Source organism: Homarus americanus, unplaced genomic scaffold (genome assembly GCF_018991925.1).
Source record: "Homarus americanus isolate GMGI-L3 unplaced genomic scaffold, GMGI_Hamer_2.0 scaffold48124, whole genome shotgun sequence".
In the NCBI taxonomy this organism is placed as follows: Eukaryota; Metazoa; Arthropoda; class Malacostraca; order Decapoda; family Nephropidae; genus Homarus; species Homarus americanus.
Window position 1 is genome coordinate 1 of NW_024753567.1, and position 20,020 is coordinate 20,020.

The window sequence follows — 20,020 nt, forward strand, 5'->3', positions numbered from 1 at the left end:
TATACGGGTAATATATTTTATGAGAAACTTAAACTATACTATGGTGAGTAATGGTGATGCATGTGACTAGATAAAGATACGCTTATACTTATCAACTAACCTCTTTGGTTTCATTCTTCCAATCACCAAGTCAAGTGTCTTGACAAACAAACATTCTACTTTATTTAGATGGTAAAATACCTCAAATGACAAGTTTATACAAGGGGGGGGGGGGAAGTAAAAAAAAAATAATAATGAAGCTGTGACATGATCAGCAATTCTGAGTATTAAAACAGTCTTTCAATAAGACTAATTTAGCCAAGTAAATGTGCCTTATTGAAATCCATCTAAGGCTTATAATTACTGATTTCACAGATATAAGACTTTGAATTGCTATCCTTTACCCTGCTTGGCAAGGTGAGTGTCCAGTTCTGGGAGACATCACAAAGGTTCAACACTAGTGCACACAAACCTAACAATCTTCTGTAGTAACAGAATCTGGTAGTGAGGGGATAATACCAATGGAAGAAATAGCCGTATGAGTGCTGGAAGATTAAGAATGAAAGTATAAAGCAAGGACAGTTCAAAATGAACCAAAAACACTCCATAACAGCAATGGTTTAACCAGAAGTCATAACTATTGCAGAGTACTTCTGACTAAAAAATTTCCAGTATATGACTTTATTTTTGTTATAGAAACTTTTTCTTGGTGCTAATAATAATTCTGAACCTAGCTTATTGTTTGTAAGGTTACCAAGAAGATACTGGCCCATTTGTGCACCAGCTAGATGCTGGGGTAGGCTGTTGTCTGAAGGCCTCTGGGCTGCTGTTCGCACTATCTAGGTGAGGAGAATACAAGCTATACAAGTACACCACGTACCCTCTAACTTTTAATGTACTTTCATTCGTACCATAATGCTTCTGACACATCATCATAAACTTTGTATAGCATTGTACAATTTTTAATAAATAGTGATAGTACTGAGAAATCCAATGAAATCATTATATTCTCAATATCTCTACAGGCAGCATGGTACTATACTTGATTTTTTTTTAATTTTGGGTTTATATTACACCCCAATGCCTACATGAAACTAAAATATTTATCTGAATACTAGTGCTGCCCTAAACTCACTCCTATTCTGGAATAAAAATCATCGCTTACTTGAAAAATTATCTCTATATATATATTGTATGTATATATATATATATATATATATATATATATATATATATATATATATATATATATATATATATATATATATATATATATATATATATATATATATATATATATATATATAGTATCACAACTTACAAGATTTCTTATTCACAACTTGATTAATTCTACTCATGAGAATGTATTTTCTGTGCAACAGTTGCCTAGTATCTTGCAACTGGAAATCTGACATAAAAAAGAGAATCATGTTGATGGGCTTCACATGTGTCCGACCCACCAACAGACTGTCTATTGCAACTTTCCCAACATGTCTGCATCATACAGTAATGCCTTGTAAAGTTACATGAACTCAGCAGAGGAAGATACATCCAAGACACATCAGCTCTTACTATAGATATGCATACACTACACATCAACAAGATATTGAGGTTAATAGCATGTTGTGAAATGAAAATGTATACAATTTACAGATACTCCTATTGGGGAAACTGTGTATGACAGAGCAACTCTAGCATTAGATGAATAAGGCATACATCAGCTCCTAAAAGGAAACTGTCTTTGACATACAAGAGCTCCAGCTTGGAAGAAGAGTATGTCATACATAAAACCGTTTGAGAATAAAAAAATAATAATTAAAATCTTACAGTAAATAGCATGTCTCATTAAATTCATGAGCACAGAGATTCAGCCCCCTTCAGAAATTGTCAATAATGAGCAACAGGACCAGTCTCCCCATATACTTGTCAGTAAACTGCATTTTACTTCTCTTTTAAATATTTTTGTTACCAAATAATATGTACATAAATTAAAAAAAATAAGGTTTCTCACACCTCGACTTAAGACTTGATGATATATCTTGCAATGCTAATGAGTCTACTATAATCATTAATGATCACAATTAAGGGTGATGCTGGTAGAGCCTGTGTACAGTAAAAAGCAACAGGCAAGCATGTGGGACGAACAATTAATTAGTGAAATAATTGTTAGCTCTCTTATGAAGAACATTTGGAAGGAACACAGCAGACACTGCAAGATTAAATGGGTGGTTGCAGTGTGCCCCTACAGCTCAATTTTTAATAGTATTGTCATGTTAGGGACTAGATAACAGATAGCTAGGCAACTCTTACTGGAACATCTCAAACTAGTTATTCCACCAGATAAAAAGGATGAGGCAAACTATCTTTCTCAAACATTATATGTAATTATTACAGGTTCACTTGTAATGGTCATGATAAGAGCTAACCTGAAAACCTTAAGGATTCATATTACGCTCAAACGTCCACAAAACCTTCTGAGTCCCCCAGTGGAAACGTCCCCCGTTTTCTCTGTTTCCCCGTCTTTGTCTATGGGAGCTTGGAAGATAATCCGCGGATTTAGTAGCAGACGCTGTATGCTGGGACCTGTTGCCATCCAACCCTTTGTAATCAATTTAATTTTGCTTTTGATAGCCGAGTCAGAGCATTGTTAGTGAAGATAATAGTAGAGAATGAAAATGAGTTCATAGTCTCAATTTCAACGTCAGAGTGTACCGTAAATTAATTCATCGGAATAGGAGTAGGTGGACTCCCTGGCCTGTTTTGAGTGAGGGCGCCGCGGGCATTTCTACCGTTAGTGAGTGCCCGTCCCTTCATCCATACAGGTCCCTAACGCAGCCTAGGCCGTGTCTGTAGGGTGGATGTTGTATCCACAATGTCTGGGGAGATGTCCGAGGTCCAGTAGGATCTGTTACCTTCGTGAGACCCGGCCGTCAGACACTTCAGACCACCTATAGCCCCCATAGCTGGCTCGTCTGGCCCTAACGCTCGGCCGGCGAGGTGACCCCGGATCACCAAGCCACACCCCACTACCAGCCCCCATCATTGGTGGATGAGTGTCCAACTCAGTAGGGCTATTTGTGTGGTGGAATTAATCCACTGGGATCTCCAGAGTTCGTCGGATAGTACTCCATGGTGGCTGGACCCCATGGCTGTTGCTTGAGTATCACCCCTGACGACTGAGCGTTGTAGTGGCAGTTGCCCTGGTCTTTATGGTGCTAAGTGACTATAATAGTTGTGTTATTGAGTATGTCCACCCAGTAGGGTTGGAAGTGTTATTGAATATGTCCACCCAGTAATGGGGTGAGTATGTTGAGCCTGAGGGCCTAGTACTAGATTTTGTCTGTTAGTACAAATAAATTCTTTCTTCTAATTTCATATTCATGTTTAAATAAACTTTGTATTTGTATAATTGTGTCTATTATTTACCTACAGTATTTACCGTTATTTCTTCCCTATTGCTTGATACTATCATTACACCTACCCACGAGCCTCCTATCGTCACGCTACCAATGGTGATAAGTATAAGAGTAAAAGGAATTGTTACTGGCACACAGAAGCCCTCATAAATGGTGACAGTTCAGGCCCTCATAAATGGTGGCAGCTCAAGCCCTCATACACTGACTCCTACTGTATGGTCCAACCAATGGATGTGGTTAGAGGCTTCCCCACATTTGTTGATCACATCATTTGATAAAATATGAAAGTCACTTCAAAAGGAACATTTTCCTGAAAAAACAGAAGGACCTTACCCCAGGCAGTGCAGTCCTGTTGAACAGTGATTTTAAGTAATTTTTTTGCTTTTTCTTACACAAATAACACTCATATAATTTTTCTGTTGTCTTCAGTATCTGACTGGTTTAGAAATTAGTACAGTATGAATATGTGACAAGTCAGTGACAACTCATGCTGTAGCAGATGTCATGTGCTGCTCATAAAGTTGGTGTGTGAGGCTCTGATAAGACCCTGGATTGTCCTTATTTCACTTAGTCGGAACAGAAAGGGTATTGGGGTGGCTGCCACCAGATGTGTGACAACTTCGGCGACCTAACTTTGATCTGTAAAAGAAAGAAATATAGTAGTACACTGATATGAAAATCTGCAAAAACAATTTACTCCAATAACATATAAGTACAGTATATACAAGCACTTTCTTACTTTGGTGTAGGGTAGCTGGAATCAAGAACAACACGAAGTCCTCCTAATTTGCTCCTTCTACCTGTTTACATATACTGCACCTTCACTTTTTTTATCTATTCATAATTCAATTTTTTGGGTCAATTTTATATTCTTTATCAGAATGCGGAATTGAAGATACAGTATAAGGCATACAGTGTATAAGCTTAGCCGAGAAACTAGTCGTTAAAACGATATGAAGAAGGTGAGAGGTCTGTGGATATTATATGGAGCAAGCAATGAACATATTTTCTGAAGTGGATCCATTAACAGAACAAAGCATTAAAATTTAAATAAACGCAAATGACCTCTACATAAAGATGTATAATGAGAAAAGAAAGCAGCTGTGCAAGGTTCTTTCAACAGCTTTATTATTCGAAGGCCTAAACCATCAACTTCAGCTACACCATCAAATTCAGCATCATATGCAGATTCAACATCAACTTCAGGTTCAGTAACAGTTTCAGCAACAGCTCTATGGAAAGCTACAGCTTCAGCCAGAGTTGAACCTGATTACTTCGTCATCTGAGTAAAAACTCGCACAATATTCATTGGCTGTCCTTATGTTTTAGACTTTACCACCATTGGTGAGTAGAATTTTTGTTTTACATTCGTAAATATTATTTCAAACATATATGAACAGTAAATAAGTGTTGCTTTCATATTCATATGTAGAGAAATGACGATATGTTTTCACATGTACGCACTTACTGTTCATATGTTGGCGTTCCCAATCGTCTCGCCTTATTTCTTTACCATTAGTGGTAAGCTACTTCTAGTGTTCAATTTATTAACATTATATAACTTTACTTAAAACATACATACAGGTATTCAATTTTTTTAATTAAGTTCACTACAGCTACAACCAGGGTCTTATTTTCTTCAGTTTCTTATGTAGAACCATCTTCACTCACGAAAACAATGCCGTCTTGTCTCTTGTATGTTTTAATATTCTACGTATTATTAATGAATTGCATTGTTCATTTCACATATATAAACATCAATTCAATCAAATACATATTCAGTAATAAACAATAATGAATCTTTTGTACATACAGTATTCTTAAAAAGATAAATGACGCAGTATCCTTAAATGCGCACATACTTATATGTTGGTGTTCCCAATCCATCTCTTTTTTTTTCTTTGCCATTAGTGGTAAGCTACTTCTATTGTTCCATTTATTAACATTAAATAACGTTACTTAAAACATATACCAGGTATATTAATTTTTTTTCATTAATTTTACTACAGCTACAACCTGGGTCTTATTTTCTTCATTTTCTCGTATAGAACTATCGTCCTGGACTCCCGGCTGTAAACACAAACGAAAACAATGGCATCCCATCTCCTCTTGTGTGACCATATTATTATTTATTTATATTGTATAAGGTGCATTCAGAAACATTATTTAAAGAATATAATATAGTTTGCAATTTTCATTAATTGCATTGTTTTGGGGGGGGGGAAGAGGGTAAAGAGCCACACAAAAGATATGAAAAGGTCACAATGGGGAATGCATCTCATTATTATTGCTTTATTTTAATGGTAATTAATGATTCGCGATAAGACGATTCACCTTACACTGCAATATTGGAGGACACATTAACGTCGTTATTTGAGGCTTTACTGTACAGTTGTTCATTCACCACACTCTCCTATTGTTTAATATGTCTAATTTCACCTTTAAAATGACACTATTTTGCAGTTTCTTAATACCGTGCCTGTATAATGTATGCATGGCAAAGCACTGGTGGGCTTTTTTCACTTTCTGCTAAATTTTTTGGGCAATTTTTAAGAATTAATTGTGTACTCTGATTAATTGATTGATGTAGGCCTACTTAGGGAACTCTCAACTTCTAAAAAACACTACATTTAATGTATTTTTATTAAAATTATGCATAGAATGATGTTTTCTTTCTTCTTTTATTTAATTAGTAAATCAAATTTTAAACTGAAAAAGTATGAGTATGTGGATGCAAAACATGACATAGTCTACTGGTAGGTCTGGGACTTTAAGGTCCCAGGACACAGGAAAATACACTTAAAACTGGTTCAGTCTTGGTCCCAAGGATTAGAACTACTGTATACATGTAATTCCTTCAACCAAGAGCCCTGAAGATGTCAAATTAGTGAGGGTTCAGTGTATTCATGTAGTCACTAGCAATCTGTTACTCTTTTCCAGTTATACTACACTGACATTAGGTCTGTATACTATTTTTACCCCATATTACAAATCCACTATATATTTTGTGTGTGGGTTAAAACATGTATGAGTGTGTGTGCTCACACATTTACAGTACATACCGGTATATTTGTTCAAAACTACAAACTTTTGGGAGTACAAGTATGTGTGTAAAAATGTATGATGAATATGTATTGTTTATGTAAATATATGCATACAACTCTCACTCTAATGTGTTAGTATCTGCATACATATGCATGTGAGTATGAATACATACACGAGGTTGGGTTGTCTTTAATTTCAATGATTACATATTATCTCCCTGTATAACTTGTTCTACCAATATCTGACCTGATATGTCCTGCTTAAAGTGGGTTGATGGCATATAACCAATCATGCACTTCCTTGTTTCCCAGGGTCTGCAATAGGAAACCTCGCTGTTTGGTCACCACACTGTAATGAAGAAGTTTGAAATTACTGTAACTAAATTCACTTTTCACAACAGAGAATATAATATCAAATCTATTTTATGGAAGATATTCCTTTAAATAAGACTAAATATTCATAAGTAGCACCAATCAAACTACATCATTATTTTTGGCAAACATTTATTTTCTCTTTAAACACACAAAAGACCCAGTCCTAATATTAATCATATTCATAAATAATATGAAATAAATATTCTGCTATGTCATGCATCACTCCACATTTAAATTATTAAATACTGTTACATTAAAACATATAAGGGACTTAAAATTCTGTCTCACTTTCTTTATTAAAAACCTTTCAGACTGTGTTATTTTGAGTGTTTTATCTTTCATCTTTTGTTTGCTTAGACCAGTGGCTTATAAATTTTTGGAGATGCTCCCTCCCCCCACCCTCCATGATCAACCTTGAATCCATGGCACCTCCTCATCATCAAAGGGCCAGAGAACACATTATTTCAGGCTTCTGTTTCACCACCATGATTGTAATGATTTTTCCATAACTTTTATAGTTTCATTACAGGTAACAAAGGAAACATGCCATCTCACAGGCCACCTCCGCCTCGGTTTTCCCCCAATCATAGTGAGACGAACATTGCTAAGCTGAATTTTGACCCAACTTAAAAAAGAAAGGGCAAGAAAAATTTTATATCACTAAAGTATATTATATTAAGTGAATTAATGCTAAATGAGGGATACCTGTAGATACAATGTCATTTGCACTTACTGAGTCGTGTGGATTTCCTTAGAAACAGCAATCAAACTATAAACTTAACCTGCAGCATGGAAAAAAACCCACTTGATATTTTCAACAGCTTTACTTTAATAATCATAACAGAACTTGTAGCTCCCACACAAAACCCTCTTTGCATGTTCAATTCATTCAGACCACGAAGGAAATAGAAGTTATACTCATCTGCCCCACAAACCAGTCACAATTTCACAAAGATATGACAAAAAGTGTAAAGCACGTTTGACTCGCATCCTATTAATTTGAAAGAACCTGCAAATCTCATGGGATTATTTCCAGAGTCTCATTTCCTGGGAAAGGTGAATAGGAGGAGGAATGTATTTATAAATATTTCTGTTAGATGGTCTACTTTCCTGCTGGGAATGGTGACACATGTATCCAAGTATTGTTGGTTGAGTAGTTGTTTTGGAAAGACCACCTCTGTTGCTCTTTCTAGAGCACAGTAAGGTTGCTCTGCCATTGGGATTTAATGAGCTGTAAATATTACAAGCCACTTATGAAAACTCATACAAAAAAAATAAAAATTCTAAAATGTTTAAAGATAAACCCTGAAAAATGTACAAGTTACTAACCTGAATGAATTAGGTACCCGCACCATGGCCTGTTGGTCCTCAGAGTATTCAATTTGGGCAGTGGCCAAATTAATGAGTCCTCGTTCTACAGAGTCCCGCTCATCTCGGAAGATAAATACATATGGTCGTCGTACAACCTAATGGAAAAACATTTACTTTCTTAGACAAAAGAAATGAAAAGGCAGACAAAAAGTAGAAATGGTAGATAATATAGTGGAAAGAGCATGTATGAATACATTAAAATAATGGTAAAAAAAGTAATACCCTGTGAAAACTACACAGGTGCTCCTCTACTTAAGAACGTTCAACTTACAAACTTTCAGAGATACAAACATCATCATTGAGGGGGGTTACCTGCCAGAACAGGTGTTTTATGTGGATGAGACTGGATTATTTTGAAGAAAATTCCAGATAGAACAAACATTACCTAAGAGGAGAGAGTGAGCCAGGTTTTAAGGCTGTATTAAAGGGTATAGCTGTACTAAATATCCATAATCTTTTCATTTTTTACAATATGTTTGGTATCTACAAGAGTAAAGTTGGACTTACAAACAAGCCTCAGGAACGTACCTCGTTCGTAAGTAGAGGAGCACCTGTATTGCTATCTCTTGTTGCGCAAAATACTGCATTAATAAAAGTCCATTCAGATAACCAATATAACTACCACATAAACACAACTATCAATATTTTCATAACAGTTGTCATCATCCTCATTACTGTTTTATGATTACTTTCCAAGTTTGTGTGGGTTGGCCATGTTTACCTGATGGCAGCTCTCCAAGCTATACATATTCTTGCAACCTCTCTCTTAGTTACCAGAAGGCAAATTTAAAAGAAAATTTACTGTTGGATACTCTTCATATTGCCAACCCGCTTTTATAGAGTAGGAACAAAGCATTATGTGTAGGATTTTAAATCATCCTCTTATATGGCAAGGCAGGATTGCAACTCCCTGAGGTGATCAGAATCTATCCACAAGTCTGTTTGAAACAAGTACTGTATACAGTATCAGGATACAATTAGTAACTCTGAATGATTGGAGACATTCTGGAAGCAAAAGAACTTGAAATAAGAACAATTAAAAACTTTGAGATAAATTTTTCTTTTGGAGTAAGAATTTCACTCGCTAGATGAAAACTCTAAAATTAAATAAATAAATTTGTGATTTATCTCTTAATGAAATATGATATCGTTAACTAGAATAATTCTGTGCAAACTATCAAAGTGTGGACATAGTTTCTAAAGCCTAATTTTAAGGCTTAAGAGTAACAAGAACTGAACCATACAAAACATTGATCATATCTCCTTGGAGGAAGTTAATCTAAGAGTTACCTTTTAACCAAGAATAGTGTTCTAACAAAGTCACTCCCCTAATGATGGCTACATCAATTAATATTTGAAAACTGGCTGCATAAATGCTGTGAGTTGGGAGTTTCCAATTCTAAAACTTTGAAGAAATATGACAAATTCCAGCAATTTTACAGTAATGTAGTTGCCAAGATATACACAACTGCCATACTCATGGACTTTAACCTCTTCAGTGATGAGCTTTATAGGAGCAAGCCTCCATATGAAAACCTGTGAGGCATGACAGCCAAGTCTTTTTGACTGAAGCAATGGTATTTTAGACTCCATCTTTGTTTTGCTATTAATGCAAATCTTTAGAAAACCTGTGATCAATTGGTAGATCTAAAGACATATTTAATTGGTTATCGTATAGGTCGCTCTTTTGATCTCCCTGGAAGAAATCCATCAATTGAGTGCCAAGCTCTCCCAAATTATAAGTTCTGTCATCATTAAGAAGAAAACCCAGAAATTCAAGACGGGGTTGGTCAAACGATGAGCAAGACAGGAGGATGTATGCAAGAGCCAGAAACCAAGCAAAGATAGAGTGTAGGAGGGCTGAAAAGGAGTTCCAAAGGCTGGTTGCACGCGAGGTCAGTCAAACCCAGCTTAATGCAAAGTCGAAATTGAAAACGCGAGAGAGATACCTGAGGCTTGAAGATGGTAGTTCAGATTCTGACCAGGATAAAGCTGAGGCATTGAACAGCTTTTTCTCAGTGTTCACAAGAGAGGATGCACTAACCTTCCTGCGTTTGAGGACAGACGGTTCGACACAGCACTGACCCACATTGTGTTCACAGAAGAGGGTATTAGAAATAAACTGTTCAGGCTAAAGGTCCAAGAGTCCTGGACCTGACATGGTGCATCCTAGAGTGCTAAGGAGCTGGCAACGAGCTTGCAGAGCCCTGAAGATTCTTTTGTAAATGCCTGATGAACAAATGGTCCCCAGGAATGAAAGGGCTGTGAGTCCTATCTTCAAGAAGGCGATAGGCACCCACGAACAACTATAGACCGGTGAGCCTGACCAGCATAATAAGTATCGAGAGATATCAGAGATGCAGCGATGGATCATCTACTACGAAACAACTGTAAAGATTGCCAACACGGTTTATGCGGCGCTCTTGCTTGACACAATCGGTATGAATTTGGACCCATATTCTAGAACGGGGTGTAATATCGACATATTTACCTAGATTTTGCGCTTGACAGTGTACCCCACGAAGGCTGAAAATCAAACCGAAGGGAGAATTCGGAAATGTCCTAGCGGAAGAAGATTTCATGACCGCAAGCAATGTGGTGATTAATGGCACGAAATCGTCATCTGTACCTAACAAGTGGGTACCGCAGGTATTGGTCTGTTGTTTGTTTGTTTCATAAATGAATGCCTGACGTTGCACTCCTCCATACAAATGTTTGCCGATACGCCAAGTTATTTGGAAATTAAGAACCAAGCGGACTGTGAAGAGCTGGAAGGACCCTGTGGCTCCAGGAATGGTCGAGGAATGGCTGCTGAGATTCAATGTCACGAAGTGTAAGAGGATGCACCTGGGTACCAACGGTAGAGGGTACCATGTCCCAACGGATGAAAAATGTACTAGTTGAGACTGTGTGGAAAGGACCTAGGTGTGTATGGACAATGAGCTGTTCCGGCCAGAGAAAGGTAAATCAGGCAAAAATTATTGGGTCTTATAAGGTCGTTCAGATTCAGACGGTCCGTCCCTGACGATTTCAGAGTGAAGTGCTTCCATCTGAACTGTCACCCCATCTGGTCCCCGAGATATGCTAGGGACTGTCAGTTGGTTAAAATGTCAAAGGAGGCCAATGGTGCCTGCACCGGCATCTCAGCTACCTGCGAGATGAGCGCCTGAACTTGCCTAGCTATACTACAGACGGGCAAGGGGACCTAGTTGAGGTTTATAAGCATCTCAGGGCACTACTAGTTGAGTGTCCTTACTTGAGCTGGCGGACGCTCGCCCACAAGGTCACAGCTCAAGATTGAAGAAGCCCAAGTCCGGAAACCGTGAGGGCAAACTTTTTCGGAGGAGGGTTGTAAACTCTGGAACAATCTACAGAAAGTGTTTGACGGCACCGAGGTGAGCTCTTTCAAGAAGACTTGACCAACACTGGAGCGGGTTCAGGTACATTCAGAGCCGGTGCATGCCAGTATTTGCCAACAGTGCGTGACAGAGACGTGACCGATCGCCCGGGCGGCTAGCGAGCCGACCTTTTGGTGAAGAATATAAGGAAAGAGTCGTGACCGATCGCCCAAGCGGCTAACAAGCCGATCAGTGGCGAAGAGGATAAAAGTAAAAGTAAACCAATTACCTGCTCCTCCCACAACAATATACCCAGTAAGATAATATCCATTATATCTTTAATTCTGCCCTTATCTACTCTATTGTCCAATATTTTACTTATCATTTCCATACTTTTAAAACTTTTTTATATGATTTAGTCTTGGTGAACAATAATGAAACAGACACAGTGTTATCGTAATCTAGAAATATATTCAATTACACTTGTTCAAGTATTCATAAATGAATATATTCTTAAATCTGTTTTGTAATTGTAATCAATCACATTTGTCTACAGTATTCCCATTATGTTGAATATGAAAATACTACACATTCCTGGCTACTGGTATAATACCTTGATAGGCTGCATATCATCTGTGTACGTACCTGGATTAGTGACCTATCAGTCAGGTGCAGATAAGCTGCTTTGGTTACTAGATTAAGCATCATAAGTACTGGTAGTACTGGTAACAGTTAGTCAATGTCAACAGTGTCGAAGAGACTGCCAAGCTAGTGACTACACATGAAGTCATGACCTCACGGGGAACAGGGTCACCACCTGACCAAATGAGAGGAAGGGGGAAGGAAGGATGGGGAAGGGGTAAAACATTAAGCTTGTATCTGACAACGAAAGGATGTGATGGTGTGGTCAATGGTAGGTGGTTGTCAACTTATTACCATTGGTAATTTATTAAGACATCTTTCATCTGGATTGATTGGAGACATAAGGTCTTATAAAAAGAGAACACTCTTCTTTAGTGTGAAACTTTTTGTCATAGGTATTACTACAGCTTACTTTATCAGTTTACAGTGAATCTGATGAAAATCCTTTATGTAACTAGACTGCAAGCAACTACTGACAGAGTTGGTAAAATGATGTACAGTAGCACATCGATTTAATGCGATTCAATTTAAGATAATTGATTTAAAGCGATACCCACAATTAAGGACAATGTTTTAATTTAAAGTGAATCTTTCTTATTTTGCGAGAGTCAATCTGGAGCATCATATTTTAAAATTCGCACCTAATGTTTCTCTGGGCACGCTACACTGTCCTAGGGGCAAAGCTCTACTGTACATGTACTCAAAATAATGTAATAAATGATTACTAAAATTTTTGTCTAGTGCAAACTATAGCAAGATTATATTCAAATTAATCACTATCTTATAAGAATTCCAGCAATGTAAATTATATTCTCCCCGGTCACTTCTGTGACATTTAATAAACAAAAACAAAAACTCAATAAAGGACACAAATAAACAAATAAACACTTCACTACACCTTCCCCCAACTGTCAAACATGTCACTGTCACCCCCCCCCATCTTCCCAGCCAGGGTTGGGTGGTTATATACAGTTTTATTTTATATAATATCACAGTCTAAAGTTAGGAGAATATAATTTGCATTGCTAGAATCCTTCCAAGACAGTGAATAATTTGAATATAAACGTCATATATTTTTACAGATGGTTTCAAGAGTAGGGATAGGAAAGAGTCAGATTTTGTTCTGGAAAATGGAAATGTATAATCCTGCATGCTTTCAGTCTGAACAGTGCAAATTTCTGAAATAAAATTTTACTGTTAATTCATTATATCCATTCCTATTAACCAACAGGAAATGTGCTGTCTTTTCTCAAAAATTTCCTTGCAGTCTACCACACACTTCATGCTCAGTCTCCATTAGAAATAAATAACAGCATATACTTACCACCCATCTCTTTATCCAAGTGTTGGTTCGGTCATCCAGAACATTGAGGTAGCCCTTTCGGCTGACAACTGGTGATATACGTATTTCCTCAACCTCTGGGACAAAAGAGTGGCATCGGTCTGCACTCTACCAGAGGTGACGAGCCATCGGAATCTCAGGGCTTGCAAGGGGAATCTGGTGGTACTACAGCCGACCCACCAAGAGCAATATGAAGTTCTGGTACAGGTGCACGAGGTCGCTCTGGTGAGGCTAACCTGGAATACAGTTTCATGATGTAATTTGGATTCTTATATTTACATTTGTCCTGCATTTAATGTACAAGAAATTAACACTTCATCTTTACAATATTCATAATTATCCAAATCCACACCCTATCAACTTATTCTTTGTTCTCATTTTATATTATCTGCACATCACAGTCTTTACACTGGGTTTTAAAAGAAAGCTTTTCTTGTGATGATACAAACAATAAAATATAAGGAAAATATATACAAATGTAAGGAATGAAGATGAATAAATGTGAATTTAGAGAAATGTTACGATTGCACAATTGTTGGTAAGTTTTGAGAGAGAGAAATTAACCTGGGAAAGCACCCTCTAAATACCATCTCTAACCATTCAAAGAGGCCATATACAGTACTATGGTAGTTTAACTGAGGGTATACACTCTAGAGTTTCAGACAAACAAGGCCAAATAATGAAAAAGTTGCTAAATGTACAGTAGCATTTCTCACTCACTTTGTCCCAGATTGTCAGATTCTATGAACCATTGGTCTGTTATTGAAATGTGAAAGTGTGTCTAACAATGCTTTAGGAACAATGTAGCAAGCAATGCACTGACTGTCTTCCTCTCCAAATAAGTTGAGTCCCAATTTACAGCTGGGTGAACTGGAACAAACCAGCATCCCTTAAGAAAGGAGGTGAACGTTGACTACCACATTCCTCAGTAAAACATAAGAGAACAGTTGCCAGCCAGCAATGAGCAAGGGTTATGATATACAGGTATGGGAAAGTTTATCCGGAGTGCTGGTAACTGGAATGCGAAAAATACGGATATGTTCTGGTACATTTTTTGCCCGGTACTTCAAATTCTGAAAAAAAAACACACACAAAAACACTGCTATCTAGGTCCCATGCATGCTGAATAAATGATCCCATACCTGTACATCCTAAAAAGAGGTTGCAAGAATCAGAATGGAAAAGAAAAATGGAGAAGATATAAAGGACATACAAAGTTCAGTTTGTATATGGTACCTCATGGAATTTAATAAAAGGTATAAATAAACTGTAATACAGGTACCGTATATCTCGGCCTATAAGACGGAATTTAAACCTTAAAAAATCAGCCCAAAATGAGGTCGTCTTAAGCACAGGGTATAAAATTCTTACCTCTTAAATATTGTGGTTTAGCGTGTCAAGAGTGGTGATGGAGAACATCGTAAACCACTCAGGTCCTACCACTAATTATTTTATACTGAAACTTACGTTTGGAAGCTGGATTAAAAATAAGATTACGGTATATCAAAATAATAAAATGTATTATAAACCTGTCTAACATACTGTAAAAGAACAATATACCCTGGTAATAAAAACAGCTATCATCACCCCCCTCCCGTCATTTGCCAGTGACGAGACAAGAAAAGGAAAAGTGACCAGAGGGGTGAGGTAAGACTATTTATAGCCGCCTTTGTGTCCGGTGGTCAGTAATGCATATCGGTATACTTACTGATCATAATACTTATCTCCTACAAATGATTCATTTAAATTTATTTTTTACAAAGAATATACAGTAAATGACTGCGTTAATTCTTGAAACTACGACAGTGGTAAATTTAGGATGAGAATGATGAAGCGAAGTCAGGTCATCTGATTCAGAGTTTGATCCTTAATGATCACCATAAATGTATCAGGTCAACTTCACCTACCAGGTATAATGGTAGCCTCCCTTTGTCGCGATACAAGCTTGTAAATTAAAGAAAATACTTTTAATATATTACAGTATATTATAAATAAATAAATAAACAAATAAATCGGTAAATCCATTTCAAAATCCGTAAATGGAAAATTTTACTCGACACCGACATTAGTTCCAGTGAAATAACAGATGCTTAAGTAGCGTCACTAGTGTTTACACTACACCACCCGTAACATTTGATGCCATTACTTGAAGTGAATTGGTCTTATTTTAAAAAACAAGGATGTGTAAACAGCATTGGTCAATGTGATGGTTGGTAAGGACTACTGGGTCAGTAAGCTCCAATGGTAAGTGTCACATTTGGGGTACGGTCTTATACAGCGAATCGAGGTCAAAACCTACTTTTAAATGGAAATTTTTGGGGTCGTCTTATACACCCGTCGCCTTGTAGGCCGAGGTACACCACCGATTTTCCGGAAGTGATGGTCCGACACCTCCTTTAGTCAGGACAAAATTATTGAGAGGGCACTTAGCTCCCTCCCTCCCTCCTCCCAGCCAAGGTGAAGCTACAGTAGTTTTAGGCAAAGTTTTTATCTTATAAAATGTAGCTGACTAGACTTAGCAGAATATAAATTCCATTGCTGGAATCCTTGTAAGATAGTGATTAATTTGAGTATAAACATACATAGTTTGCACAAGAGATAAAATTTTTAGTCTAGTGTAGTACAGTGGTCCTCGGTTTTATGCGGTCAATTGAACCATGAGTAGCGTGTAAACGAAAGCAGCGTAAATGGAATAACAGAACATATGGGATTAATTGAAATAGAGACTGGGCAGACTCCCAAACTCCACTTTTTCCGGCTACAATACCTATGTTGTAGTAAAAATAACATCTTAATTTTATGATGGTATGCACACACAATTAATATTTAAGAGAAATACAGTCGCCAGGTTAAAGTCCATTCAAATAATGGACTCAACTCCCCCTCTTCCCATGCTTGCTGGCTCCTCCTGAGAAATGTTTGGGTGAAAACACTAGATTTTAAGGTATAGTAATAAATAATAACTCAGACTAAAGTTAGATATAATTGAAATTGCTGGATTCCTTGCAAGACCAGGAATATTTTGAATATAAACGTCATATATTTTGCACAAAAGATAAAATTTGGCTCTTTGTAATCAAAATTTACATTAGATTTAAAATTGTATGTCTAATGCAAATTCCATGATGTTTATATTTAAAATAATCACAATCTTAAAAGAATCAGCAATGTAAATTATATTCTGGCCGGGTAATTTGTATGAATTTTATGAGCTAAAACAAATATCTTCAGAAAATAAACAAATTATACTTCACCCGCAGAATGAGTAAATTCACCGGGTAAATCAGGCATCCCGGTTCTGGCAAGGTACCGCGAAATGACCAAACGCGTAAACGAGAACCGCGTAAATCGAGGTTCAACTGTACAGTACATTTGAGTCTAAAGTGTGTCCAGTAGTGTTGCTCAAAATTATGGCTTTCACATTTAATTTACATTTAATATTTGTTTAATTTAAGTTTCTAGTAGTCCATGGTGCTTTAGAGACACAGGATGTTTAATTAGTGGGTCAGAGGTGTATTGTTGAATTATTATTAACTGACCTCGTTGGTCCGCAAAAGGATAATCCAGCAAGGTTTTGAACCAAGCGAAATCGGCAGTGGACCTATATAGAAAATTACTGTACATACTCTGCTGAAGTGCTGGAAGAGCAGGATGAGGACTGAGGCAGTGAGAGTGATCCATCAGGAGTCTGTGCAGGAGTTTTGTTGTATAAATCTGTACAGACCGACCTGTAAGCAAACATAAAAAATATTATCTTGACTACTAGGTACTGTATTCAGTGTTACAATCTAACTGCATATTCTATATGCAGTAGGTTATTCAGTGTTATGCTTACCATATGAGTGAAAAGACAAATTTCCTTATTGATAACTGATGTAATAAGTAATTCAGCAGTTTAAAAAATCACTATTATACTTATATACTTTGGACAAAGTATACTTACTTGCATGAATCGGGCAAATTTGAGAGTGGCTCTTTCTGCCTCACTCATATTATCAGAGTCTGTAGCAGGCATGTCCCTGGAGGAGTACAGCGTCAACACAGCTCGAGCATCACATCCAGCCTTGACTGCTTGACTAGCCACCTCCTGCAAAGGATGGTGGTTGATAAAACGCTGGAGAAGGAAAAGGAACATTCAAACTTCACAAGAGAGAACCAGAAATCTCTAGTGATTGTTAAGATGCCAGAAGAAAGAAAAGGAGCATAAAAAGTAAGACAACTTCAAAAGAATACTGTAAGACTGAATAATTTACTAAAAAGTAATTGTAAGAGTAATTGCAGCTGAAATAAATTTCACGAAAGCGGTGTGATGAAGACTTTTAAGTTACCAACTGTCTTGAAAGTATTTGGCCAATTTGATAAAGTATTTCTACATACTTTCATATACCAGTGAAGTATACCTTGCTTATATAAAAACCACTTCTGCCTTTCATCCCAAAGTGTGACCTTGACCTTTATGATAGGTGTCTGAGTGGTGCTCACAATTCATCAGGTTATTGCCATTTACCAATTCTATTACAGTATTATCATCATAGTCCCTGTGGTGGTTCCAAAGTTATAGAATGGGCACAAATATACCTACTTTTGAGATTTGACCCTGAAGACAAAGATATGAGAGTCCTCCAGAATGGTCACAGTGACCTAATTTTTAAAAGGTAACCAAGAGTTATTAGATAATCATGTGTATGAGGTCTAAAGACTAAAATATTGTTTAATTTAGAACCAGAGTTTAACATAAAATTGAACATTAACTATACTTCCCAAGATATAGTTAATATCAACAACATAGATAGTGTACAGCCCAAAACAGCAACTTAAATAAATCTGCTTATGACAAAATTAGGATGTACAGTATAATTAAATCATATGAAGAAAAAATACAGGAAAGCTAACACAAACATTTAGAATAGAACGAAAAATGGCAAACGCAATCTGATGGGGAAAATCTAAAGTTCTAAGGCCAGGAAATGGAAATAGGGAACCAGTTACCAGCTGAACACTGTAGAAACCTGTACAGTATAGAGAAATCTCATGGTGTGAAAGATTAAGGGTTAATTAGAAGTAAGGACCTTAAATCCGTCAAAATGTATTTGTGTATGTAATACTTTGACACAATACAACTACAGTACTAGGGTTCATATCAAGAAGCATTAGTAACAGGAGCAGTAGTGATATTTACAACTACCTTTAGGGTCAGTGAGACCTCACTTGGATGATGTGGTTCATCAAATAAAACATTGAGCCCTGAAGGGACTGGTTGGAAGTTCCATTTTCTGTGATATAATCTAAGATACTAATTGAAGGATCTTTTCAAGGGTGGATGACTTGGATCTGTGGTTACGTAACTTTGGAAAGATAGTTATGGCAGTACAGTAGTAACCACTACTATGCTCTCACGTATAACAGTTAAATCTGTCGTCAGAGATATGTTTAAGACTTCAAACTACTTATAGTGCAAACAATCGTGCAAAATCAATAAACACTTTGGTGTATCGCACCGTACATCTGGACGCACAGCAGCTCTGATTTTCATTGTATTGAACATAAGATGAGCCCAGCGTGAAAGTCCCCATTTCAATTTTTTTTGTATTAGTACAGTATAATTATTTACTATACTTTACTCTTTAGAGGCTTGCAATATAAGGGTCATTTCAGTGCATTGCACCTATGTTCATCATTGCACCTATTTAAACACTCCTATCTGTCATGTTCACGCAGGGTTTCATACAAACCACCTGCTTAGTCCCTTGATTATAAAAGCATTTTTTTATTACTTTACTTGGCACTCTAGCCGGTCAGTCATTTCTCTGTTATACACTGTTGGCAAATATTGGGTATGCATTGGCTCCAGAATGTACTTGAACTGTGCCAGTGTTAATTAAGTCTGGTCATAAATAGGTTGCCATCCAACCCTCTCTGGAAGATTATTCCATGAATTCACAACTCACTCCAAAAAGTTAGCTTTGACAATTTTGTGCATTTGTGGCTTCTTTAACTTGAGGCTGTGACCTCTTGTAGAGCATGCAAAAAACAGCTTGTTTAACTGAGGAATCTCCTCTGAGGTGCTTATAGACTTCTTAAATCACCTCTTGCCTGTCTACAGTATAAACTAGGCAACCACAAGCATTTTAATCTTTCTTGATACCTGAGGTGTTGGAGTACAGGTACCAGTCTGGTAGCCCTCTTTTTTTTCTCAATCAACTGACAATCTCCAACATATTTTGGGAACAGACAGGATGACAGTACTCCAAGAGAGAAAGAAACTCACCTTTGAAGAACATTATATAATGATCTTTGTATAACTCCTAGTGACTTATTCACTTGATTTACCCTCTTCTCACAATGGTCTGAAAACTTCAACTTTTGTCAACATATACACCCAGATCCTTTTCACATTTGGTGTCAGTTAATGATGTTTTCTCATCACATTCGGATATGTGAAATACCTCCTTACTATTGCCATGACGTAGGTGCATCCTCTTGTATGATGTAATATTAAATCCGTAAAGCTAT

At 37.0% G+C, this 20,020-nt stretch overlaps 1 protein-coding gene across 1 annotated transcript; it reads right to left on the reverse strand.

Moving 5' to 3' along the window:
• Positions 1-6,700: 6,700 nt before the first annotated feature.
• On the reverse strand, positions 6,701-17,621 carry LOC121855385 (kinesin-like protein unc-104; the record flags this gene model as incomplete). The annotated part of the gene is made up of 5 exons (XM_042350277.1): positions 6,701-6,788; positions 8,144-8,280; positions 13,490-13,615; positions 14,650-14,658; positions 17,451-17,621. Coding segments are annotated over 5 exons (531 nt in total), but the record flags the coding sequence as incomplete, so codon positions are not given.
• Between the last annotated feature and the right edge of the window lie 2,399 nt (positions 17,622-20,020).